We start from the raw sequence: 26,366 nt of genomic DNA, 5'->3' as shown, positions 1-26,366 counted from the left end.
TATGAAGAGCAGGCAAAAAACAATTAAAAACACACACACAGAGAAGAAACCATCAACATTAGTAACAAAGAAAGTTATTTATGTCTCTGCTAGTCCTCCGTCAAGCAGACAGAAGGCACTCATTCCCATAAATAGAACTGAGAAAAAAAAGGGAGAAACCAAGATTCAATGAATATTCACAAAGTTCAATCAGACTCATTTTCTGAGCAATTGCTATCAGTTTCGGCCTCTGCTTCAGTGGCAGTGCTGCCCCCTAGAGGCAGAAATGCATCTTGCTCCTTTGAGAGTTGTAGTCTCAGTTTGCAACCCAGGACTTGCTTGTCCTCGGTGCAGAGAAATTGTAATAATCTGATACTGTACATAGCTTTTAGAAATCATTTGGAGAAGGAAATATCTGAACACCTCGTCTTAAACATTTTATCCGTCATGCTAAAATAAAACATTCCATAATCCATTTTTTCTTCCTTTTTTTTTTTTTTTTAAATTTTTCCAACTTTTCGGGGGGGGGGGGGGACAAAAAAGGCTTCGGAGGAGAAACGGATTTTTTTCTCCGCACCTTGGAGAGGTCCTTTAGAGTTCTGACTGAAATCCAGAGCAAATTCCCCGCCCCACTGTAATCGGTACCACCAGCTCTTAGCTCTTGTAACTGTGTCCATTCATTGCAGCGGGACTAGTTGATACATCACCTGAGTGCAGCATTGCAGACTTTTCTCCATCATTGAATACATCATTACCCTAATGCAGTTCCTCCCCACGGTTCCGCACGCCAAGCATTCTCCCTGCGAGGGATCCCTCGTGCACGTACGTGCCCACAGAGGCCACGCTTGAGCCGGCTTCCCCGTTCCCTTCGGTGAAGGACACCGTTTCACACAAAAAATACACCGTGTTTCTGCGGAGACGCCCTTCCGTCGGGGTGAATGGGGATGCCCTCCTTGCCCACAGGAGGAAGCATGCGTCGAGCCCTGCATAAATCATCCCAAAATTTGTATTTTCGCCTTAAAAAATCCCGCTGAACAAGGGCGAAAAACAAGGGAGAGTTATTTCTGGAGAGGGGAAGGCACCTGGCGTATAATTCAGCAAGGTCGTGGAGTTTGTGGTTCGTTCGTCTTCCTCCCTTTGACTTCTTTAGAACTTAAATAGTTTAAGGCTCATGGCTTTAAGCGGTTTGGAGAACCAACTTTTGTGATAGGTTTCTTTCAGCGGCTTGTTCTGCTGGAGAAATAGTGACACACACACACACACCAAAAAAACCTGCCCAGAGTATAAATTAATTGGATTCCTGTGTTTCCCATTTACCAAATTACATCTATATGCTATAAGGATGCATAATTTAATAGCATTGCTTACTACTAGAGAAGGGTGCGATTTAAGGAACCAGGACGCTACCTCCACTGCCTGTTTCTTCCACTCTGTTTTCTCAGAAATGCTGAGCTTTACTTTGGATTTTTTTAGATGAAAAGTTGTTTCCTTTGTCCAAAGTTAAAATTGAGCATGTTTGTATCACCCGTAGTAGCTTCAATCCGTTTAAATAAGTTTCTTTCTAACAAGGAAGTCATGGCACCCCCTTCTCTTCTCGTCATTCTCTGGGCCTATTCAGACAACACGCTAAGCCATGGTTGGGCTGCTCGTCCTAGTGCAGCGAGTGGTTAGTGAGTATGGTTAAACCATGATTATGTAGCCACCATGGTTAGGAAAAGCACTGTTCATACAACAGACTAAGCCATCATGGTTAGCTCAAAATGCTTAACCATCATGGCTTAATGTGTTGTCTGAACAGGGCCTCTCTCTTTCTCCTGGGGGATCCTCTTATAGCACAAAGGATTTCAGCATATATCAACCTTCATGTGGTTGGCATTTGTTTTAAAAACTTAACCCCGGACCAATCTCAATGGCCAGGCCGAAAAGCGTGTTGTTTGGGCACTGTTCCTCTTTCTAAAGCGCTTAATTGTGTGCATTAAATTTTTGTGCAATAGAAGAAAAAAAATATTTTATTGCCAGGCAGCTAAAGTTAACAAAGATATGCTCAGTCTTGGGAGTATCCTGGCTGTCAGAACAGGGGACAGTTAAACAATATCGAAGGCAGCAGTTGGAATTGCCCAAAGAACTGAGGGAAACAAACATTTTATGTAACGTATTAATTAATTAATTATGCAACGTATTAAAACTGTTGATCATTCATACGTTGCATCAAATGTTTGTTTCCCTCAGTTCTTTCGATACCATTTAACATTCTAGCAGTTGTGTGCTGGTTAGCATTGTTCTATTTTGTCGATTTTCACCTGGTGGAATTGTGGCGTTTTTTGTAATCCAATGTTAGCCAGGCCGGGTGAGCGGGTAGCAGCGATTTGCCAAGCGGCGACGCGCGTGGCGAGGTGGTTTCTCGATTGGCCTACCAAGTGGTGAGGACTTACCACACCGCTGGATTTCTGGGGAGTGGCGAAATTCTCACCACTTGGTAGCGCCATTGAGAAATCACCTCACCACGTTGCACAACCATGATTTCGTTCCCACTCGGTAAACAACTGGCCTACATTTTCTTGCCCTTGTTGCCTGCCAACGCTCCCCAAAGCTGCAAGTCCTTGGATTTGGAGAGCTTTTGTGGGTACTGCAGCGACGTTTTGCCGAAGTCCTACCCCTAAACAGCCATTGCTGCTCTGGAATGGCTGTTCCGTACAACAGAGCTATGATTTACCAGTTCATCAACGCAATAGTACGAACCGTTGTCTGTTAAACCGCCTGACGGCTCCGGCGCCCTAAAAAGGCAAATCCTCTGTGTCACGTTTTCTTATGCAGCCTTAACAGGCACCGAAGCGTCGGTTTCAACTTCTTGGTCTCTTGGGAACGGGAGCTCATGAAAAGTTCGGTCCAGTTTAACTGGGACTTGTTTAAAACAAAGTGAAAGCACCTGCTCTCTGCCTCTTCAGCCTTCATCATCAGCACTTACCTGTGGTTGGTTTTTTAAAAAATCAACTGCGTCACAAGCATATCTGTCTTCGGTTCACCCTGAAAACTCGCACAAATGTCGAACCTTTCCTATTTGTAATGAGATTATCCCTCTTCTCCCAACAAAGTGCGTTCCAGAGCTTTCCTGTATAAAACTGCAATGGCCGTGCACACACATTTGTTCATATCTCAGTTGCTCAAACCGCCTGTGGGACGTGGCACCAATCCGGTGGTTGCGTGACCCGCGGTGTACCTGAGTCAGTCACTCAAGACCCATATCGGTTCTGTTGTATATTCTGGGTTTGTTTGTAAATGTGTATAAAATTGTTTTATTTAAAGATATTCTGCCTTGAGAGTTTAGAAGGACACCAGTGCGAGGGCCCGGGGGGGGGGGGGGTTGATGAAGAAAAGTCCAAGAGAGATGTGTGAAATGAATGAAGTGTTCTGAGCCTCCTTGAGCCTGTGGATTGGGTCCATGAAGAGGCATTTCCCCCGTTCCCAAAGTGCATTGCAATTTCCAGAAAAATAGTATTTTAATCTGAAATTGGCTTCTTTCTTCAACCAAGGCTCCTCTTCAACCTGTGTATCTTTTCTGGACTAAAGTTAACAAGGTCTGCTTATTAGGTAGGGTGACCCTATGAAAAAGAAGACAGGGCTCCTGTATCTTTAACAGTTGCATAGAAAAGGGAATTTCAGCAGGTGTCATTTGTAGGCATGTCGCACCTGGTGAAATTTCCTCTTCATCACAACAGTTACGCGTTGTTACAGAACGACGCGTGTAAAAAACAAAAGCAGCGAGAAGTTGCTGTAAAAATAATAATTAGATCACCCCATTCTATTTAAGAAATAATAATTGTTGGCCCTATGGCATGCAAACCAGTAAGATGTGAAGATATTTCGAGGGGGGGTGTACGGCCTCCCTCCAAGAGTTAGAAGCAAATGGGTGCTTACTCTCTTGGGAACCACCTGCGTAAAGGTTTATTGGGCACGATCCACCAGGAGCCTCTGCTACGCAAGCGTGATTGAAATGCGTAGCGGCAGAAGAGGGACGGGTGCGCAAAGCACTTGTATTAGTTTCTCGAGAGCAGGGAGGAGTTTCCGGTGGATCGTGCCCAATCTTTCCAAGTCAAAAACCGACCACTTCCCCCCCCCCCTTCCCGTTTATTTTCTTAGGCTAGGGTTGAAGAGGAGGGGAGGGGTGAGGGAAAAAATGAGATTTTGGTAAACGTTCCTTTTTTCTTTTCTTTTCTTCAATTTCCTCTCTGAATAGTCTATGCATTTCCGATGTTGAAAGCCGTTTTCTGCCGCTCTTCCTCAAACCCACCCAAACTGGTACTGTGCGTTTGGACGTTTCAATCCAAAGTGAATGGGCAACGTAATTTGCTTCCCTCAAAGTCCCTTTTCGTATATGTATAATTTTAAGTCGAGGTCACAGTCCGTCGGGAAGGTCTTGCGCGCACCCTGAGCCTTTGACACCGGCGCTCGTACGCAACACCTTCCCAGCGGATCGTGCTCCGAAGAATTTTTATTTTATTTTATTTTCTTGCATTTGTGCAATAACTACTTGCCATTTTATTGGGCTAACCTTTGGACTTGCCCTGACTACTAACACAGCACAAAATGAACTCGAAACACAAAAAAAAAGGTGTATTTTTTTCCTGAGAATATTTTCTTTTTTTAAAAAACGAAAAACGATAAGCTCCATTTTACCCCCCCCCGTGTACGTGTGGTGTCCAACATTTTTAGCAGTATTTTATATATATATAAATATATATATATAAATAGATATATATATATATTATTTTTTTCCTGTAACGCACTAAGTCTTAGATGTTTTTAGAAGCTCGCCTCTTATATTCACAATCACCAATTTTAATGAAAAACCCTCACAAAGACCCAATTGACCAAAAAAAAGTGTCATTTTTTTTTTGTACAAGTAGTTCGAGAGGAGCCCCACGTTGTGTTGCTGTGATTTCATCTTTTGTAACATTTTATTTCTTGTTCAAAAGTTTATTAAAAAAAAAAAGAAAAGAAAAAGTTTTATATGGCTGGCAGTGACGGAGCGGGGGAAACGTAACGTTTCCTCTAGTCTTGGGTTAGCCATACAATGTATGTTCTCAGCACTGTACAACAGTCCCCATATGATATGGAGAAGCAATATCACTGTACGAAACTCACATGATGTATTATTATTCACTAGCACCCTAGGTGTGATAATTGAAGTAAATATCTTTTATACAAACACAACGACGTGTGGGTTGTCTTTTTTGGGCAGGCCGGACTCGAAAGCAGCAAACATTTTGGTCGGTGGAAGATGAGACATGTTTTGATCATCTGGTGTGATGGCATGGGATGCTGCAAACTTGATGAAGCTAAGCAGGTCTAGGCCTGGTCAGTTTCTGGAAGGGTGACTACCAGGGAACCCCATGTACATTGATTCCTTCACTGAGCAGGGGGTTGGACTTGATGGCCTTGTTAGGCCCCTTCCAACTCTATGATTCTATGAAATCCCGTAAGCCACTTCGGATATTGTATGTCGGGAAATGTTTCTTCGCAAGGACAAAATGTCTGCAGTGGAGGAAATTATCTCTTCTTCTTTTTTCATAAAATATATATTATTAAGTTGGGGTTTTTAAAAGAAAAACAAAATAGTTGCATTCGTAATAGATCCAGAAGTGCCCTTCTGTAAGTTTTCCACGTAGCGGAAGAGTGTTGTGTGTGAAAACGAACCCCAAATCCAGAGAGGTTCTTGTGTTTGCAGAAACTCTTGGTAAGATGTTTGTGTAAGGTCATTTTAGAGAACGCTTGAGTTTCTTCCTTGTTCCTTCTTTCTCATACAGTCTGTCCAGCTCGTATCCGCTGTAGCCCATTGAGAACCCTTCTGCTAACACTAATACATTTTCTCCTCCCATTTGCGGTACTTTGGATCAGAACGAATAAAAACACAAAATATCCTCGAATCCGTAAGTCAATGAAGTGCCGCCACCCTCAAATCCACATCAAAACATCAGCAGCAAATCTGCAACGCTATATCAAAACTACGACTTTCCACCTTCCTAATTTCATCTGGATTCTGTGTGTTCCAAAAAACGAAATAAACCATTGTTGCTAAAATTGGGCTTTTATGGGCCACCAACCAATTCATAAGCATAGTGTGCCGGAGCTTGCATTTAAACAGCGATCCTAGGCATAAACAAAATCCTTAACTCCTATATACCGCTTTCATAGTGCTATATAGAATCATAGAACAGCAGATTTAGAAGGGGCCTACAAGGCCATCGAGTCCAACCCCCTGCTCAATGCAGGAATCCACCCTAAAGCATACTTGAGAGAGGGTTGTCCAGCTGCCTTTTGAAGGCCTCTAGTGTGAGAGAGCCCACAACCTCCCCAGGAAACTGATTCCATTGTCGTACTGCTCTAACAATCAGGAAGTTTTTCCTGATGTCCAGCTGGAATCTGACTTCCTTTAACTTGAGCCCGTTATTCTGTGACCTGCACTCTGGGAGGATCAAGAAGAGATCCTGGCCCTCCTCTGTGTGACAACCTTTTAAGTATTTGAAGAGTGCTATCATGTCTCCCCTCAACCGTCTCTTCTCCAGGCTAAACATGCCCAGTTCTTTCAGTCTCTCTTCATAGGGCTTTGTTCCCAGACCCCTGATCCTCCTGGTTGCCCTCCTCTGAACACACTCCAGCTTGTCTGCATCCTTCTTGAATTGTGGAGCCCAGAACTGGACGCAATACTCTAGATGAGGCCTAACCAAGGTCGAATAGAGAGGAACCAGTACCTCACGCGATTTGGAAGCTATACTTCTATGAATGCAGCCCAAAATAGCATTTGCCTTTCTTGCAGCCCTATCGCACTGTTGGCTCATATTCAGCCTGCGATCTACAACAATTCCAAGATCCTTCTCGTCTAGTCTTGCTGAGCCAAGTATCCCCTATCTTGTAACTGTGCCTTTGGTTTCTATTTCCCAAATGTAGAACTTGGCATTTATCCCTATTAAATTCCATTCCGTTGTTTTCAGCCCAGCACTCCAGCCTATCAAGATCACTTTGAAGTTTGTTTCTGTCTTCCAGGGTATTAGCTATCCCACCCAATTTTGTGTCATCTGCAAATATCCTGCTGTTCCTATTGCTCCTTCCCAGTCGCAGCTACACTCAAATGCCCCACTTCTCTGTCTCCGCTGCCCATGTGGTCATTCGAGGCCTAACCACACGATCAAATTCAAGGCAAGCGAGGGCAAATGAAGGAAGCGGTTCTTTCTCCTCGCTCCGGTCCCTGTTCGCATGCTCAGACAAGGCCGGAGAACAGGCAGGGAGGAGAGGCAGCAAGGCCAGGAAGTTCAAGGCTCAGCCGTGGGGGACTCTGGGGGTAGTTGAGCCTCAGCGACTCCCCAGTATTGTCAACTTCGTGATGGTCAGTAATGGCAAAGGAGCAGAAAGAAAAGCCAATTGCCAAAATGGAGAGAAGGCTGAGTTGGCGTTGCTTAAGAAACAGTGACCCCCAGTGGCTTGGTTCGGTGCCGGACAAGCTATTCGAAAGGTTGATTTGTTACGAAAACCTGCTGCATCCTTCTGCCTTCGTCCCTGAAGAACTGGAGCAAAAAATGTAGCAGCAAGGAAGTTTGGGCTTGAAAGGTGCCTTTGCTTTTTAAGTCCAGCGCACTATGCACTTTGCATGTGTCGCATCGCTTCATTCCTGCAAACCTATCCGAAAGACGTGCGTTGCTGACTCCTGGGGGCTACTCAAAGCGTCGAGGGAAAAGCACTCTGCACGTGCTCAGTGATGAGAGCCAGTGTAGTGTAGTGGCGTAGAGGCTGCTGTGCCCTGCCGCTCACTAGGTGGCCTTCGGCGGGCTGCTCTCTCAGCCTCAGTCTCCTCGTCTGCAGTATGGGGCAAAATAATAACGGACTTCCCGTACAGGCTTGTTCTAAGATTTAAAAGTAGAAGCGCTTTGGACACTTGGAAGGCCTTTGCAGGCGGGACGTTTTGCACAAAGAAAACCCAAATGCCAGCCCTGCATCGATGCTGTGTTCCCTCCACTTTTAATCCTCACATTCTTTAGGGCGCATTGATGTGGAAGGATGAGACACAACTTAAAAGTCAAGCATAAGAACGTAAGAGGAGGCCTGCTGGATCAGACCGAGGGCCCAGCTAGTCCAGCACTCAAAACAGCTGTCAACCAGGGACCAACAAAGCAGGACATGGTGCAACGGCACCCTCCCACCCATGTTCCCCAGCAAGTGGTGTATGTAGGCTTACAGCCTCTGCTACTGGAGGTAGCACACAACCATCAGGGCCAGAAGCCATTCATAGCCTTCTCCAAGAATTTATCCAACCCACTTGGATTGCATGCAGAAAGCCTCATGTTAAGGCCCTGGCATCCCCAGTTAAAGCAGGGATGGGGAACCTGTGGCCTTCCTAACATCCCTGATGGTTGTCCATGCTGGCCGAGGCTGATGGGAGTCGGAGTTCAACAACATCTGGAGGGCCAAAGGCGGCCCAGCCCTGCCATTCATGGTCAGATGTTATCCATTCCTTCGTAGCACTGATGCAAGGACAGTACAGGACCACTTCGTGCTGTTTTGATGCTCCCCGGTATATATATTAAACACCTTGCACATAAAAAACTAGCACTTCAGGTTATAGGTTCTAGCCTTGTGTTCCAACCAAATGCTAGTTTTCCATGCTTTTCTTTGATCTGAAGCTCTTCTTTTGTGCCCCAACGTTTGGGGTCAGTCAGGACAAGATCCCAAGACGTCACTTCTATCGTGTCCGTTCAATTTGCCCTCATCCTTGTTTTTCCTGTATTAAGCCTTGCCCTCTCTTTTCTGATCTTTCGTTAGAGTGATCGTGTGTAAAGCCATAATAATCATTGAGCGGGGGAAATGCCACCACAAGGTGAGACGTCCCCATTCGTCCACCACGTGCACCTTGCTCTTTCTCTCCGCAGGCCGCTGCGCCAACTTGCAAATCCAGTTCACCGAAGCCGTCTCCACCGTGGCCGACCAGAAAGAACTGATTACGAAACTGGAGCATGACCTCAGCACCATCCAGTCCCTGTCTGCAATGCACCGCCCAGAAGCGGAGGTGAGTCGCCTTCAGTTTAATTTGACGTCAAAGCTGCCTTCTATGGAGTCAGACCCTGGATCCATCTACCCCAGTATTATTGACACTGACTGGCAGCAACGGCTCCCCGGGGACTTTTCCAGCCCTACCTGGAGTTCCCAGGAATCAAATGTGTGACCTTCTGCGTACAAAACGCTACCGCTGAGCCATAACCCCTCCTTATAATAGGGTATTAGCAATCGCAGTTGCAGAGGGAGCTCATACAATCTTTTGTCATGGTCCATGGAAAGGGGGAACCCTCCACCTGCTTGTTCATCCATATTCGTCTCGTGTTTCTTTTCTGCAGGGCAGCGACATTCAAAACCTGGAGAACATTCCGGATCCCATTAAAGAAGCGACAGCGCTTTTCTATGGTAAACACCTTACCGGGAGAGGGGGAATCTGTGTGCCTTTATACAGATGCTTTGCTACCTGGCTCCATCTTCTTTGCTGCCCGGCTCCATCTTCTTTGCCAATTGAGGAGGAATTAAACCTTCTGCTGGCAAGATTTCTACTGCATCCTTCTCTAACCTGGCACCCTCCAGTTGTGTTGGACTACACCTCCCAGCATCCCTCAGCCAGCCAGCCTGGCTGGGGGATGCTAGAAATTGTAGTCCAACACATCGAGTGGGTGCCAAATTGAGGGAAGCTGCCATATTGGTTCAAGAACATTGATACCAACGGTCAAGATAAAAGTTGATCTTGTTTTAAGGCAAGAGCTGACTTTATCCCATGTGCCTGAAGGAGGATTCTTTATAGTGGGGGGCGGGGGAAGTGTTTCTGTAATTAAGATGACAATATTCCATTTAATATCTTGTCAGGGTAGATTGATCATTCAGTTATTAGGAATCACCAAATCTTAATTTGCAATGTTTTTCACAGTAGCGGGGAGTTTTCGTAGCTTCCAAACTTCAAATGATGGGTTCCTCGTGCAATTAGGAAATGGGTTAATTAAGATCTAGGGGAGGGGGGCAGCAACTGTAGAGACGGCGAAAATGAACTGAGGTAAAATGGTGAGAAGCAAAGCCTTTGAGGGATGTCCGTGACCATTCATTAGCCGCTGCAGCCTTGATATAAATCAATATGGGTGTTACGGGTGTTTACAACCAGAAGTGTGTGTGGGGGGGGGAACCCAGAGATGCTAATAGAGCAAGTGGTGACTTTTTAGTGGTGGCTCCCTTCCCCAAACCACTTGGTTGCCCCCAACGTCAATAGCATGTTATCGCTTGGTGAAGACAACTTTATTATTGGAATGGATAGCTGATATTTATTCGTGCTGTGCCTGTGCTTTGCTCCTTTCACCGCTGTTTGAGTGGTCTTGTGTTTTGAAAGGCTTCCGTGTTTTAACAGAGGGTCACTTGTTTTACAATTTTATTTTTAGCAGCCCGGGAAGCATTTGCTGAAGGGGTGGGATGGAGAAGTTCCACGTAAGAGGGACGGATGATTTCTGCCTGTGACAAGGGAAGGCACGGGCCTTGCTGGTATCCACCTCTTTTTAAGGCTCCTTCGGGGGCGATCCTCTTATCCTCTCCGTCGCAAACCCTTCGACTGCTCTTTCCTAGGCTTCCCGCCCTCAGCAAGCGCCCAGATTCCAGCAGAACAGATGGACTCCCTTCTGTCCATCATCTCCAGCCAGAGGGAACGCTTCCGAGCCCGGAATCATGAACTGGAAGCGGTGGGTGGAGTCTGCGTTCTGCTTCTGCCAGGACCCAGGTCATCAGTTGGGTTCTTTTGGTTACCAAGATGAAAACGAGCACAAAAAGATGGCGGTTTACGGATGGGAAACGGATGCAGAATCTATGCTGCACATGCAAAAAAAGCCAGCACCTCCCTCCAGCGAGTCATAGAATAGCAGAGTTGGAAGGGGCCTACAAGGCCGTCTAGTCTATCGGGGGCCCCACGGTAGATGGAAACCATTCCTTTGAGCCAAAACAGGTTCTCCAGGCCGGTTGCACAGTTCCTCCTGGAGCGAGACCAAAGCATGTCGCCCTTGCCTTAGATCTTATAAGCTTTCCTGCGAGGTGCCTGCCTCTCTCTTAGGAGCTGACAGGCCTCATCCCTCGCCCCGTCCCAGAAAAATCAAGCTCCTTGCAGTTTCCCAAAACAGCTAAGCGGAGAAAATAATCAGCCTGGTTAGGAGCGAAAACCTCCCAGTTCATCCCAAGACAAGACTCTGTGAGAAAAGGGTGACACAACTATGAGAGGCCCATGTAGGGAACGAGGCCTGCTCTAGTCAGCTAAAGCCCACTAAAAAAACTATTCACTGTGTTGGGCTACACAGGTCTCTTAGCAGCGTTTTGGAACTCTGTGAAGTCCATATTTTTGCTCACTAACAAACTCAGTACAACCGGTGAGGTTCATAGGAGCAATGGCTTCTTCTTGGGTCTCAGATAGGGTTGGGGAAACTTTCCCCATTCCCAGGACCACATTCTTTTGGGGTCAATTTAGGGTGACCCTATGAAAAGGAGGACAGGGCTCCTGTATCTTTAACAGCTGCATAGAAAAGGGAAGTTCAGCAGGTGTCATTTGTAAATATGGAGAACCTGGTGAAATGCCCTCTTCATCACAACAGTTAAAGCTGCAGGAGCTATACTAGAGTGACCAGATTTAAAAGAGGGCAGGGCTCCTGCAGCTTGAACTGTTGTGATGAAGAGAGAACTTCACCAGGTTCCCCATATTTACAAATGACACCTGTTGAAATTTCCTTTTCTGTGCAACTGTTAAAGATACAGGAGCCCTGTCCTCCTTTCCATAGGGTCACCCTAGTTAATTCGGTATAGGATGTGTGTCAGTAGTGGGTGAGATCAAGGCTAACAATGACCGGGACCGAAGCCACCTCATTCACACATATGCACACGTACTAGGGTTATCCATCACTAGGAAATCCAGTTCATTTTTGGCTCGACAGGGTTTCGTAGCATGTACGACTCGCTTTGCGTCTGCGAACCAAGCTGCTGAACTGTTTAGCGAAGGGAAGGTTAAAAAAAACACCAATCTCATCCGACCTATTAACTGATCTGAAGTATAAATCCCACTATCAGCCCAGCTCTCCCACATAAAAGGCCGTCTCTCTGTTTTCAAAAGGGGATTCTCCCATAAGTTTAGCGTGAGAATTGGGATCAAACTACAGCTGACGTCGCATCCCAAGTCTCTCTCATTGCTAAAATTGTTAGCGGAGCCGTTCCTTGCTTATTAATGTACCGAGATCCCAATAATTTGACCCCGAAACAATCTACAGTGGAGTATTGAAAGAAGAAATTGTTTTCCAATTGTTGGTACGAGTTAACAAATAAGTTTTATGATATAAACGGAGGAGGAGGAGGAGGAAGAGGGTTTGTACATAGCAGTTTACGTAACATTATATTTTAAAATACTATATAATAACAATCAAATTATAAAATGAGAGGCATACAAACTATTCAGCCAGGAAAGGCAAATCTGTCGATTAAATCGCCCACACGCTTACAGAGCAATCCTTTGGCCCTTGCAGGGGAGGGGGGGCCAAAGGATGGTTCAGATTCCTGGATCTGAGGTCAGAGACAGCGCTCAGACCCAGAAGTCAAAGTCCCCCCTTCCCCACGCAGGGAGAGAACCACGTTGGCTGCCTCTCCAAGATTGCAAAGACAACCCGGGGGGGAAGGGGGCTTTCCCTTGTGAGGATGGGTTGAGGACAGCTTATTCCCGGGCCTCCCCAGGCTCCTCCCCACCCCTCTTCCACACCTCAGCTAGATGGGCAAAATGCCCGTCTAGTGCAAATACGGAACGGGACAAGCGCAGAGACGAAGATTGCCTCCACCTAACTCCTGCTCTGGTTTGGATGGCCGTAAGCCTGCGGGTTCGGAGGCTTACGGCCACCCCCACCCCAGGACTGCGCCCTTAAAATGGACCCTGACCCTTTTGTGTTATTGCAGGAGAATCGCCTGACGCAACACACCTTGCAGGCCCTGCAGAGCGAGCTGGACAACTTGCGTGCTGACAACATTAAGCTGTATGAAAAGATCAAGTTCCTGCAAAGCTATCCCGGCCGGGTGAGCGTGCGAGGTGGGGAAGGCGCGGTGGGCAGTGGCCTTAATGAAGCAATGGTGGTGTTGTGACTCCAAGCCCTCGCCCTGAGATGGCTGGTTTGCCGTGCAATCCACCAAACCGTTATTCCGTCAGAACAGCCACCAGCGAGAAACGTCAGACGGCAAACACGCCACTCCGATTCCATTTTGCGTGACATCGTTGCGGCTGTCGATCCTTTTATTTGGGGTTTTAAATTTGCTGCCCTCCCGGGTTCAACCTTAGATACAGCGGGCGGGCGGGCGGGCGGGGGGCCTCGGCGGCGAGGAAATGGGAGCGCGAATTTGCGCAACTGCGGAGTTGCGCGAATTCGGAAACGCCAAAACAAGAAACACGATTCTGTCGATGAGTAGACGACGTAACAAAAGGCTCTTGCCGATTCGCAAAATGCGGACAGAGCCGATTTTGCTCCCCGCTGGTCTTCCCTGTAAATCATCAAAGAGCGAAGCTGCGTCCATGCGCTTGGCTTGACTTCCCTCGTTTGGCTCCCTTCTTCTAGGGCGGCGGCAGCGATGATACGGAGATGCGCTACTCCTCTCAGTATGAAGAGCGCCTCGACCCCTTCACTTCTTTCAGCCGGAAGGTACAGAGGCTGCAGGCCTTCGCGGTGGGGCGGGCACTTTCGAACGCTACCGTTTCATCACAGAAGGGAACGCCCATCAGTTATCCCCAAATTCAGCCCACGGCGCCCCACCAGCCTGTGATCGGAGAGCAAAGCTTTTAGCAAATCTGAACTTCCTTTAACAACCGTTATTTGGGGAATTTTTTCATTACGTGGCACCTGTTTCTAACTACTCTTTAGGCCATGCGGTACTTTGGACAGTAGCAAACTCAGAATTCAGCTGAAATCGGGCCTTTTGCACCCAGCACTCCACGGGCCACAAATGCATTCAAAGGGGCGGGGCCACCCCCCCAGTGGAGGCTGGTGGCTCGGATATCAGTGGATGAGTCAATCCACTCCGGGTTTCAGCCTGAACCAGTCAGAACTCTAAAAAAACCACACCTTGGATAGCTCCGTTAAAGTTCGGACTGAAACGTGGAGCGGATTCATCGCCCCGCTGAGATTGGAGCCGCCAGCCTCCTCTGCCACACATCACCAACCTCATTTGTTCCCTAGCGGGCCGTGGGTTTGGGGGGGAAATGTTGACGTGGGGGCGCTCATGGTGGCCATCTCCCTATCCACGCTCCCAAGGAGAGTCTCACGTTTCTGGCTGCTGCGTTGATCCATATCAACAGAGCCGTTCCAGCAGGCTTCATCCACACCAGGAGGAGGTCTTTTTGTGGCGCTGTTGGGTCTCCTCCGTTGCCCCTTCAGGACTAAGCCATCCCCAAACCCTTTGCGTTGCAACAGGAAACAATATAACGTTGTTGCGAAAATTCGTTGCAGCTAAGCTCGGAGGGAACACGGAAATCGAGGTGTGTGGGGGGCGGTGGCAGGTGATGTCAGCATCCCTGTGAATAAAAAAGTGTGAGCCGGTGAGCCTTTGCTCCGCTACATCGCGTGGAAAGCATAAGCCTCCCGGTGTGTCTACTGGGACCTGGCTTCGTAAGTTACGCAGGGCCTTCTTCCCGCAGAGAAGGGGCCGTGCACAGCAATGCCGCGCCTCACATTGGGGAGAGGAGGCAGGGCAGGCGAAGCTGCTCCGCCTGGATTTGCTCTTCCTTTGCCTTCCTGGGATCAAAGCTCACTCGTCCAGCACTTTCAGGAGCTACTGCAAGCTCTAGATGACTGCACAGCCTCCACTCCCCCAGGGGACTCCCCGTGTAATCTCCAATCGCGCGTTGGAGATAACGAGGGGATTCCTCTCCCCACCTCCTCCCAAAGTCCCCTGTGGCCTCCAGGGGGCAGGAGTTGGGGAGCTCTCCAGCACCGCCATTGCATTCATCTTGACCTTTTATTTTCAGGAGCGCCAGAGGAAGTACCAGAGCCTCAGCCCCTGGGACAAGGCCACCCTTAGCATGGTGAGTGAGTCCACTGAGACGCGATTGGGATCAGCGGTCAAAGGGGCAAGCCCTAGGAGGAAAGGTTGAAGGAGACAGAGGTGTTGAGCTGGGAGCAGAGAAGGTTAGCAGAGGGTGGAGAAGTGAGTGCCCTCTCCACAAGGCCTGCAGCTCCATCACCTGGAAGTGAGCAAACACTTGTCCTCTGCTGCCCCAGAAGGCAGGAGGTGATCTCACGGGCTTCCATTATAGGAGGGAAGAGATGGGATGAACATGGATGGTAAGAGCAGTTCAAGAACGGAACCGGTGGCCTAGAGGGGCAGCAAGGTTCTCCCTGGTTTGGAGGCCTTCAGCCAGTGGCTGGAGATGACAACCATCTGTTGGGGAAGCCCTGGATTCCCTGCATCAAGCGAGGTGGGCCTAGATGGCCTCCAAGGCCCCCTTCCTACACCAGGAGCCTAGGAATTCCTTGCAACCATTGAGAACAGCCCTGCTGGATCAGAACAAGTGTCCAAGAGGTCTTTGGTCAATTCAGAGGAGACCTGGAGGAGAGGATTTGACGGGCAAGGACCTATTGGGATATACCTGAGGAGCGGTTCAACCACAGTGTAAGGAAGGTATCAAGCAGAGCCATAAAGGCGGTGAGAGGTTTGGGCGCTGTGCCCTACAACGAGAGGTTCCAGGGGTTGGCTGGGTTCAGCCTGGGGAAAGGGCGACGAAGAGGCAACCTTTTCAGATATTTCAAGGGCTGGAGCACGTTCGTTCTCCGTTGCTCTGGAAGGCAGAACCACAACGAACGGACTCCAATTACAAGGCAAACATTTGTGATGGACTCTCCTGAAAGCAGGGCCTGCAAACCTCCCACACGGGAATAGCATATAAGCTTCCTTCCAGCAGGGATTCGTTTTCCCTTTCCCACAACTAGTAAAACCCGAATGAATTATACAAAACGAAAGAGGTTGTGCCTGATTCATGCAGGGTCGTATACGCTGTGTTCTTGGTGCAATTTTTTTTTTAAAAAAAAGACTCCGGAGTTCTGAATAACTTTGACTTCTTCTGGCTGCCCCGACAGGGAAGGCTCATCCTCTCCAACAAGACGGCCCGGACCATCGCCTTCTTCTACACTCTGTTCCTGCACTGCCTTGTTTTCTTGGTGAGTCTGTGGCTCTTTCCGGGACTGTCTTGGCCAATGAAAAGGTTCTAGTCCCTGTTGTTGTAGTTGCTACCAGGATACTACCCCAGGGATAGGAGATCCCAAACACTGCAGGACATGCACCAGTATTCTCAAGGCAGTTTTCAGGGCAAACCTAGGCACATCTCCTTAATATCAGTGCTTATTATTATTATTATTATTATTATTATTATTATTATTATTATTATTATTTTACTGGCGTTATCCCTGTTACTTTTATCACCACCATAGGGTTGGATCCTGACAATCAGACTTCAAGTAGATCCATTGAAATGAATGGAACCTAAGTTAGTCTGGAATAACTTAACCCCCATTGATTCCAAAGGGACTTAATCCTATTATTGTAATTACAATTTATTGCTGTTTTTACTGGCGTTATCACTGTTATCATTACCATGGGGTTGGGACCCTAATTAGGCTTCAAGTAGATCCATGGAAATGAATGGAGCCTAAGTTAGTCTTGACTAACTTAACCCCCATTGATTCCAATGGGACTTAATTCTATTATCCTTATTATTATTGCTGTTATTATCGTTGTATTGTAAATTTCTACGACACAAAACATTATAAAACAGGAGACAATATAAGATAAACAAATATACATAGAGTATAGCTACATATGTTAAAAGTATCCATTTCAATTGGCTATAGCATAATAGAAAAAGTGAATTATAAAAGCAGACCAGATATCCATATTTGGTGCCTATATACCAGCCTTTTGAACGTTGACAGTGTTGTTAGGTCCTCAATGCATTGCATTATAGGAGGTGAGCATTTATCCTGCCAGCCTTTTGGCTGTCAAAAGTGCGAGGGAAATCCTTTTATGCTGACCGTACATTAACTTCCAGGAAGCAGGTAAATAATTTAAAAGCAATGGGACTTAATTTTGAACCCAACTAGAAATTATTGCCAACATTTTACCCAACAGAAATTTTAGGAATCATGAGACAGTGCCGAAAGCTGTCAAATGCGGGAGACGGGCTTCCGTTCAAAACGGAACAATTAATGGAGTGTCTTTACTTTTTCAGGTTCTCTACAAGACCGCTTGGAGCGAGAGCATGGAGAGAGATTGTGCCGCCTACTGCGCTAAGAAGTAGGTATCAAAAGGAGACTTCACAATCAGCCTTGAGTCTACATTGTATAATTTAAAATAGGGCTGTGCTCCGCTCCGATTTGGATCGCGAATCCGGAGCGGAGCAACCCAATCCGCCTCCGCCAAATGCGGATCCGAATTGGGTCAGGGGAGCTGCGGATCGAGGTGAAGAGGTTCGCCTCCATCTGGAGCTCCGAACGCAAGTAAGTGGAGGGGGCTCACCTGGTGGCGGTGCCACCGCAGTCTATACAGCAATGGCGATGGAGCCACAGGTAAGGGGGAAGGTGGCTTACCTGTGTCCGGCGCAGGCTTCAACTGAGGCTGAGATCTTAAACGACGGATGCTCGTAGGAGTACCACTGTCACTCAGTAAGATCATGGAAAAGGGGAGCAGTGTCTCCTCTGAAGCCTGCACAAAACTCTGGGTACCTCCCACTCCATGACTTTCAACCACTGAGGAGACCCAACGTAAGACGTCTGAAGAAGTTAAGGCGCAGGACACTAACATGAGGAAAAGGTGGCCGTAAGGACACGAGATGAAAAGAGCCATGCTAGATCACACTACTCCAGCATGCATTTCCCAGAGTGACTCACCTGATGCCTCTGGGAAGCCCACAACCACGACATGAGTGTAGGTCCTTCAGGCCTTTCGGCCCTTTATGAGAAAAAGAGGCTACTAAGCTCTGGGGCTAAGAAATGTCAAAAGAAATGTCTTTATTTTTATCCGAAATATAAAAATTTAAAAATGTCCAAAACACCTTTCAACCAAACCTGTACAAACGCTCAACGTTTCGGATCCGGAGCTCCTTCGTCAGGAGCCGTGCAACGAAATAAAGTACAGTCAAACTGTTTGACTGCTGATGGAGACCGAATGAACACCACTGTGGTTTTGTAAAAAATTCCTAGAAGGTTTTACATTTATAATTCCTTCAAAAAGTAATTTCTTTCGTTGTACAGGTCCTGACGAAGGATCTCCGGATCCGGAACGTTGAGCGTTGTAATTTATTTTTGTGAACCGCCCAGAGAGCTCCGGCTATTGGGCAGTATAGAAATGCAATCCATCGATCCATCAATCAATCAAAGTAGCCTCTTTTTCTCATAGCCTTTTCGTGGTGCTTTTCCCCTCTTTTTCCTCAACTTTCGGCCCTTTATCCTGGCCTCTCCCTTCCTTTTCCTCTATGCCCTTCCATGACTCCAACGTCTGTGCAACTTTATTGAAAGTGTAAGGCCCTCAGGGCGGAGGCTTGTCTGTTCTCTCCCTCCGAAGCGCTCCGAAGCGCTCCGAATCTGGACGACCAAGCGCGTCGCATTATGTGCGCCAATGCAATCTTTTAATCTCTTTCAGGTATGCCGATCACTTGCACAAGTTCCACGAGAACGGGGACAACAAGGACATGTGGCAATGAAGGCGGCAGACGAAGCTCCGCAGACATCCCCCCCTCCCCTACATCCCTCGTGGGACTCTGCCCCACTGTCGTTCCAGGGGGTGGGGTGGGGCTTATCCCAGCGCTGGTGTTTCTCTGCTTGTTTTTTCTTCCCTACCCCTCAAGAAGAATATTGTTCGTAGGAGTCAGGCTCAAGGGAGGCAAAGAAATATCTAGGGAGGGACAAAAACCGTTTCAGAAGGTCAGGAATCCCAGCCAATTTCAGGCATGCACTAACTCACAGAGGCTTTGCCTTGGGGACCCGCTAAATTCACCCAGAAGCCGCAAATGAAATCAAATCCAGCTGTGCACAGAACCAGCTGCAAACGCTCCCTGTGGAAACCGACTTCTGAGCAGCTGAGATTGCGTCCACGGGCTCACCTTTCCCAACCTGGTCCCTTCCAGATGTGTCAGACTGCAACTCCCATGGCCGCACAGGCCAACGATGACGGAAGTTGTTGTCCAACCCATCTGGGGTGTGCCCAGTTGGACCAGGCTGCCACAGGTAGTCTAGGAGACATGTTAGGGTTCGCTTTGCAAATTGGTCCAGTTGGGATCCATCCCAAAGATAATGGCTATTGAATGTCCAAACCAGGCCCGTGAATGCTCCACATTTCAATCTATCTTCGAACTGACGGTTCTTTCACACACGGGGATTTTTGCTGTGTAAGTGAGCATCTAGCCTAAGGCAGCATTGAGACATCACATCCCCTGATCCTCCAAACCATGATTTGGAAGGATGGGAGTGTGTACACACACACAGACACACACACTCCTCTTCCCTGCTCTCTCTCTGGGTCCAGCTCAATATTAACCCTCCCTGTTTTCCCAAACCACAGTTTCCAGTGACCTCCAAACCAATTCCAGTAAGCCCTCCAAACCAGAGTTTTGCAACCTGGTTTGTGACAATTACACGAACCATCCTGTACTGATTCTGACGTCATAGAAAAGCGCGATTCTGACAAACCAGGAAGTGGCCTATTCAGCCAAGCAAGTTTTGGGGGAATAAGAGCACAGCTGATTCCCGGTCCTCAGGCCTCCGCTTGGAAAATCAGGGCACAGGAAGTCTGAAATGCAGCCTGTGCATCTTAAGTTTCTTCAACAACCTTGCCAGCTTCCTCCCTGACAGTTACTCCTGTGCCTTTTGACCCAGAAATTCAACGGTTCTCTAACAGGAAAAGCTGCATTATTTAAATTTCTAAGTATAGGAGTACCTTCTAAGATCAGGATCTGGTATCCACCAATGGTTCTGTAGATGCTTCAGATATGATTCTTTTAAAAAGGTCCCCCTAGAAATACCTGCAGCCCCAATCACAGGCTGTTTGCTGATTCTATCTATATTGGCGTCTTTTATATATCCTTGCCATGTGCGCATGCCGGGAAGCCCCGAACAGTTGCTACAAATCTATTTAGCCGGCTTCATGCTCAATCCAAGGTGATAACAGCCATTGATCATGCTGGGGAAAAGCGAGGGAATCGAAATTCTGTAACACAAAGACATTTAACTTAAAGAAGAATTTGTTTTGCTTAAGGCTTTAGGAAGCGTGGAAAAACCAAACCTTCGAGGAAAAAAGGCTTATCTGCTTTGAAAGCACGGTAGTAAATATTCTTCCTTTTGCATGGCCGGCAGGAAATTTCTGTGGCGGAATTCCCTTCCTGTTTCTTATTCAATTAAGAGATTGTGCGACCCTGTTGTTTAAGCCAGACGTTCCTTTTGGGGGCGGAGGGAGGAGACGGCGGGACGGATTATGTCCTTCGGAAGTTTTTTGCCTTTGAAAATCCGGAGAACTGTTAGTTTGAATAGTTAGGGTTTAATTTTGCAATCAACGGTGGGCCGTGCTGATTGGAAAACACGCTTCTTTTTTGCTCTCCTTTTGATGATTAAGTTGCTTCAGCTGCTTGTAAGAAACCCCCCCCCCTCAAAACACTTTCCATTAGAAATAAACGCCTGGAAGATTAATCGGATTCTTGTGTACGCTGCGGGCACTTGGGTGTCAGGGTTGGAGGTCTCAAAGCATAGACGGCTCCACGTTTTGTTGGGCACTTGGTTAAGACACCACCAATGGCTCCCCTCCCTCAGTGAGCCCACCGTGGTCCCCGGGGGATCTCGTTCCTCATCTTCTTCCTCACCATCCTGATGCACGACGGGTGGAGCGACGACAAGCAAAGATGTCTGCTGCTGTTCCTCCAATAAGAACAGCCCAAAGAGAACCCAACTGCATACACTGAATTCAGTTAAACACTTAACTAAAAAACATGAGATGTCTGTCTACGCTCCTACGCTTATAAATTCTTATACCCAATACAAATTCAAGTTTCAAAAGTATTTAAAGCAGAAAGTATTTAAAGCAAAGTAGCCAGTTATATCAACACTCGAAATTATATATCATAAACATATCAAATTGCATTTACACATTACAGAATTCCTATACATTAAATGGAATAAACTCCTTGTTGTGTTCATATGTTTTTGACATACAAAAGAAGTATTCATTTATTTATTTATTTATTTATTACATTTCTATACCGCCCAATAGCCGGAGCTCTCCGGGCGGTTCACAAAAATTAAAAACATTCAAAATATAAAACAACAGTATAAAACCATACTATAAAATACAATATAAAAGCTCAACCAGATCAAAACAGCAGCAATGCAAAATTACAAATTTAAAACACCGAGTTAAAATTTATTTATAGACTCTTAAAATGCTGGGAGAATAAAAAGGTCTTCACCTGGCGTCTAAAAGCATATAATGTAGGTGCCAAGCGAACCTCCTTAGGGAGCTCATTCCACAGCTGGGGTGCCACAGCGGAGAAGGCCCTCCTCCTGGTAGCATTCTTGTTACGGCAGGAATCCGGTAAATTAGTCTTGTTTCATCTTGTACGATTTCTTCAGATAAGCAATCCTCAAGCTAGTAGTTCCCAAAACTATTTTCTATTTTGTTTAGAGAGCTCCTCCACAGGGAATGTTGACTTAATCACCGGCTTACAATTCCATGAGCCTCGAGCAGCGGAAATAATGTTGAACAGGTCCTCCTCAGCGCCAACGCCGTGGTCTGAGTGAACAGGAGCAGAAGGTCAAGGCGGCACTAAGAAGTGGCCACCAGCGCTGGTCTAGTGTTTGGCAAGTGGTGGGTGGACAGCTGAGAGCCCAAAGCTGTGCTACATGCTATCATCATCATCATCAGTGGCAGTTTTTCTAGATGGGCATGATGGGCTTTGCCGAGTGACGCTGATACAGGAATTTCCTAACAGCTGAACATGTTAGGAAATGTTCCTAACAGCTGCTTTCGGGATGTATTTTGGTGGGCCCAGTTTCTGAAGGTTTCCTGTATAGTTTTTGGATGTGATGCCGGTGACTGATGTGACTAACGGAATAATTGTGACCTGCTGCCGTAGTTCTTTATCACAGAATCATAGAATAGCAGAGTTGGAAGGGGCCTACAAGGCCATCGAGTCCAACCCCCTGCTCGATGCAGGAATCCACCCTAAAGCATCCCTGGCAGATGGCTGTCCAGCTGCCTTTGTGGGTTCTCCACCTCTGGAGGATTTTCAAGAAGTTGGACAGCCAATTCTCATGGATGATTTCACTGGTTTTCCTGCACATTGCAGAGGGTTGGACTATATGATCCTTGTGGTCCCTTCCGACGCCACAGTTCTGTGCTTCTACAATTCTATGACCACAAGACAAAGACAGGGAGATTTTATGTTTGTCTTCTCCCATGTGCCTGGGAGGCGCAAACCCAGCGTTGACGCAGTTTAGAAGAGTCTGCTCCTGAGAAGGATTTGCGTGTCTTTGCCGCTGCCCTGACGCACAACCGTCCCGGAGACGGTGTTGGCATCAGCAGACTTCCGCAGGAACGGGAACTAAAAACGATGGAGATGAATGTGGTTGTTTACTCGCCGGGATCTGTCTTCCTCTGCCCTGAAGCAACCCATCATGACGCTTCCTCTTTTTTGCATAACTTTTCCACAAGTGCCCTTGCTTCATTAGCAGCATCTGCTTTCCTCTCCAGTCATAAGAACATAGAAAGCCGCCTTATACCTGGTCAAACTCTCGGTCCATATAGGATAGGTTTCAGGGGCGTGGGTATTTTTCTAGTCCTTCTTGCGGAGGATTCAGCCTGGAACCTTCTGCATGCAAAGCGCGTGCTTGACCACTGAGCTACACTGCCTCCCTCGTCAGCAGCTCTTCAGGGTTTCAAGCAAAAGTCTTTCCCAAGACGCCAGGGTCTGAATGCCAGGCTGCGATGCCAGGCTTGTCTGCATGCCATGAGTTGGTCTGTTATCACAATAGATCCTCCCAGCTCTGGGGGACTTCGCTAGCAATTTAAGTCAAGTGCTTTGTTATTTTGTAAAACGAGTCTCAAGTAGCGGATGAGAAACGTTGAAGGATGCTTCCCCGCTGCAGTCCTTCGAGATGCTGCTAAAAAAAAAAATTCCCACAGTCATCTGGAAGCAGGATGAAAACAGAGGTAAATATAGCACTAGGTTATCCAACAATGCTCTTCTCCGTGGCCAAGATCCTACTGTAACATCTGCTCACAAGTTCTTTCCGATGTTAGTTAAAAGATTCCTGTTCGGAGGTCCTGCTCGTTTTATGGTTCCCTGTTGATTGCAGCTGGAAGATTACACATGAAAAGCCTGGCTGTCTCAGTTGCCCCAATGTCATTTTATATTCCTGCTAAGTGGAGGAAAGGCTTTAATTACGGGTTTCCACACATTATTTTTGTCCTTTTTTATAGCAAAATGGTGCTATTTCACTATTTAACGGGAAAGTAACAATGAGTGGATACCAGTAAAGTCCTCCATCCAGCAAAACAGAAACTGACATTGGGGGCAATTAAACAAGGATCAGTAATCCTCTAACCATGATCAACAGGAAGCAATAAACAGACAGAGTTTCAAACAGAAAACTTTTAATTAAAGGTGAAAGAGTCCAGATAAGTCTCAAAAGCACTTCCCATGTTTAAGCTAGGCAGGTTGATGTTACAATTGCGTCTTATTGCCCCCCAAATTGCCACAAATCAGGTCTGCAAAAACGTGGGACTACATAGAAAAAAATTGAACCACAACAATTTGCAGGAACCCATCAAAACTTAGGCCTTAGCTAGACCTAAGGTTTATCCCGGGGTCATCCCTGTTGATGTAAATGACACACAGGGGTCCTGGGAGCAGGCAGGGACAACCCCAGGAGCAGCCATGGGAAGACATTAGGTCTAGCTAAGGCCTGAGTGAAAAAGGACAGCAATTGCAGAAAAAGGTGCTAGTGTGTAAGCAACTCGAGAACCAAACTAAGCAAAATTGTCCTAATTGGGCAGGACAGAGAGATCATTTTCCACACCCCATTTCATACCACATTGGATTATTCCTCAGGGTGAACGCCCAGTTTCACTTTGACTGGGAAAACACAACATGCGGAGTCCACAAACTATCTGGAGAAGTTAGAATTGCCCAATCAGCGTTCGACAGAACGTTGCTTCAATGGACAGTTCTGAGCGTGCGAAAGAGAAACGTGGTCCTAAAAATAGCGAGGGGAATCAGTTGCTTCTCTCAGGGCAGGAAGAGGCGTTCTGAGATCAGAAGTGCCCAGCTGAAGTCACAGCTATTCAGAGAGGATAAGCTGGGAAGCTAATTTTAGCCATCCTTTTCGACAGGCCAGTACAACGCGGTCAGTAGCGAAACCTCTCTGCCACAGCCACGGGAAGAAAATTGGATCGATACCACCTCTCGTGATGAGACACTTTTCAGGGTCATGGGACTCCTCCAGTCAGCATTGTTTCTGGAATTTGGAGCCTCCGTAGTCTAGGGAAGTATATATGAAGCTACCGTGGCCAAATCTACCACTGAAATGCAGGGCTAATGTCACTGTGTACACACTACGGTCATATTTATTTATTTATTACATTTATATACCGCCCCACAGCCGAAGCTCTCTGGGCGGTTCGCAAAAGCTAAAACAGTAAACATTAAAAGTATACAAAATTTTAAAACCACCAGATACATAAAAACAACAGTATAAAAACAGCAGCATCCATTTAAAACAACAATTCTGGGGTCTATTAAAAAACAAACTTAGCGTTGTTCAATGCCGTTAAATGCCTGGGAATCATAGAATCATAGAATAGCAGAGTTGGAAGGACCTACAAGGCCATCGAGTCCAACCCCCTGCTCAATGCAGGAATCCACCTTAAAGCATCCCTGACAGATGGTTGTCCAGCTGCCTCTTGAAGGCCTCTAGTGTGGGAGAGCCCACAACCTCCCTAGGTAACTGATTCCATTGTTGTACTGCTCTAACAGTCAGGAAGTTTTTCCTGATGTCCAGCTGGAATCTGGCTTCCTTTAACTTGAGCCCCTTATTCCGTGTCCTGCACTCTGGGAGGATCGAGAAGAGATCCTGGCCCTCCTCTGTGTGACAACCTTTCAAGTATTTGAAGAGTGCCGTCATGTCTCCCCTCAATCTTCTCTTCTCCAGGCTAAACATGCCCAGTTCTTTCAGTCTCTCTTCATAGGGCTTTGTTTCCAGACCCCTGATCATCTTGACCTGGCGCCTGAAAGGTAACAATGTTGGCACCATGCGAGCCTCATCGGGGAGATCATTGCACAGTCGGGGGGCCACCACTGAAAAGGCCCTCTCCCTTGTTGCCATCCTCCAAGCTTCCCTCGGAGTAGGCACTCAGAGGAGGACCTTAGATGTTGAGTGCAGTGTACGGGTAGGTTCATGTAAGGAGAGGCGTTCCATCAGGTATTGCGATCCCAAGCCATGTGGGGCTTTACAGGTTAAAACCAGCACCTTGAATTGGTCTCGGAAACGTATATGCACCCAACTACGTGTTAGGCATAATTAGGAAAGGACTTGAGAACTGCCGATATCATACTATTCTTATACACATCTATGTTGTGACCACGCTTAGAATACTGTACACAGTTCTGGTCACCACCTCTAAAAAAGGGTATTATAGAGCTGGAAAAAGGGCAGAAAAGGGCAACTCAAATGATGAAGGGGCTGGAGCATCTCCCCTATGAGGGAAGGTGACAACAGCTGAGATTGTTTAGCTTGGAAAAAAGGAAGCTAAAAGGAGACATGATAGAGTTGTACAAAACGATGCACAGTGTGGAGAATGTGGAGAGGGAGACATTTTTTCTACCTCTCATAAAACAAGACCCCAGGGTCATTTCCCATGAAGCTGATTGGTGGGAGATTCAGGACAGATCAAAAGAAGGACTTCTTCACATAGCGCAGAGTTAAACTATGGAACTCGCTACCACAAGATGTAGTGTTGGCCACCAGATCCAGCGACCCCCTGCTCTAAGGGATGCAAAGGCATCTTCAACCCCGCCCCCCTCTCCCCCTTGAAAAGTGGGGCAATGCAGCTCTTCCAACGCTTCGATCACACCATCCCTATTTCTTGCCCAACACCCTCAGCCGACCTTTCTGCGTTTCTTTCCTCGGTTTCCCAAGCGCAACCCAGTGCTTCTGCCTTCCCTCCCAGGCTGTAGCTGCGGAAGTGACTTTTCCCTCGTCTCTCTTAAGTGCTACGCTGGTTTCATTCAGCTATATTTGAACTCCGCCATCGATCGCTTCAGTTCCCCGGGCCTGACA

The 26,366-nt window shown here is 47.1% G+C and overlaps 1 protein-coding gene across 1 annotated transcript in view; it reads left to right on the top strand.

The window, feature by feature from the left end:
• Positions 1 to 20,723, top strand: part of CUX1 (cut like homeobox 1) — a 313,297-nt gene extending 292,574 nt beyond the window's left edge. Inside the window, exons 15-23 of the mRNA XM_063146717.1 lie at positions 8,898 to 9,034; positions 9,360 to 9,426; positions 10,615 to 10,727; positions 12,964 to 13,080; positions 13,614 to 13,697; positions 15,020 to 15,076; positions 16,128 to 16,208; positions 17,276 to 17,340; positions 18,685 to 20,723. Coding sequence (XP_063002787.1) covers positions 8,898 to 9,034; positions 9,360 to 9,426; positions 10,615 to 10,727; positions 12,964 to 13,080; positions 13,614 to 13,697; positions 15,020 to 15,076; positions 16,128 to 16,208; positions 17,276 to 17,340; positions 18,685 to 18,745 — 782 coding nt within the window. The 3' untranslated portion in view covers positions 18,746 to 20,723. The remainder of the gene's footprint in view (positions 1 to 8,897; positions 9,035 to 9,359; positions 9,427 to 10,614; positions 10,728 to 12,963; positions 13,081 to 13,613; positions 13,698 to 15,019; positions 15,077 to 16,127; positions 16,209 to 17,275; positions 17,341 to 18,684) is intronic.
• Positions 20,724 to 26,366: the final 5,643 nt, after the last annotated feature.

Source organism: Elgaria multicarinata, chromosome 22 (genome assembly GCF_023053635.1).
Source record: "Elgaria multicarinata webbii isolate HBS135686 ecotype San Diego chromosome 22, rElgMul1.1.pri, whole genome shotgun sequence".
NCBI lineage: Eukaryota > Metazoa > Chordata > Lepidosauria > Squamata > Anguidae > Elgaria > Elgaria multicarinata.
Note: the sequence above shows the minus strand (reverse complement) of the source record. Positions and strands in the feature narration are given on the sequence as shown.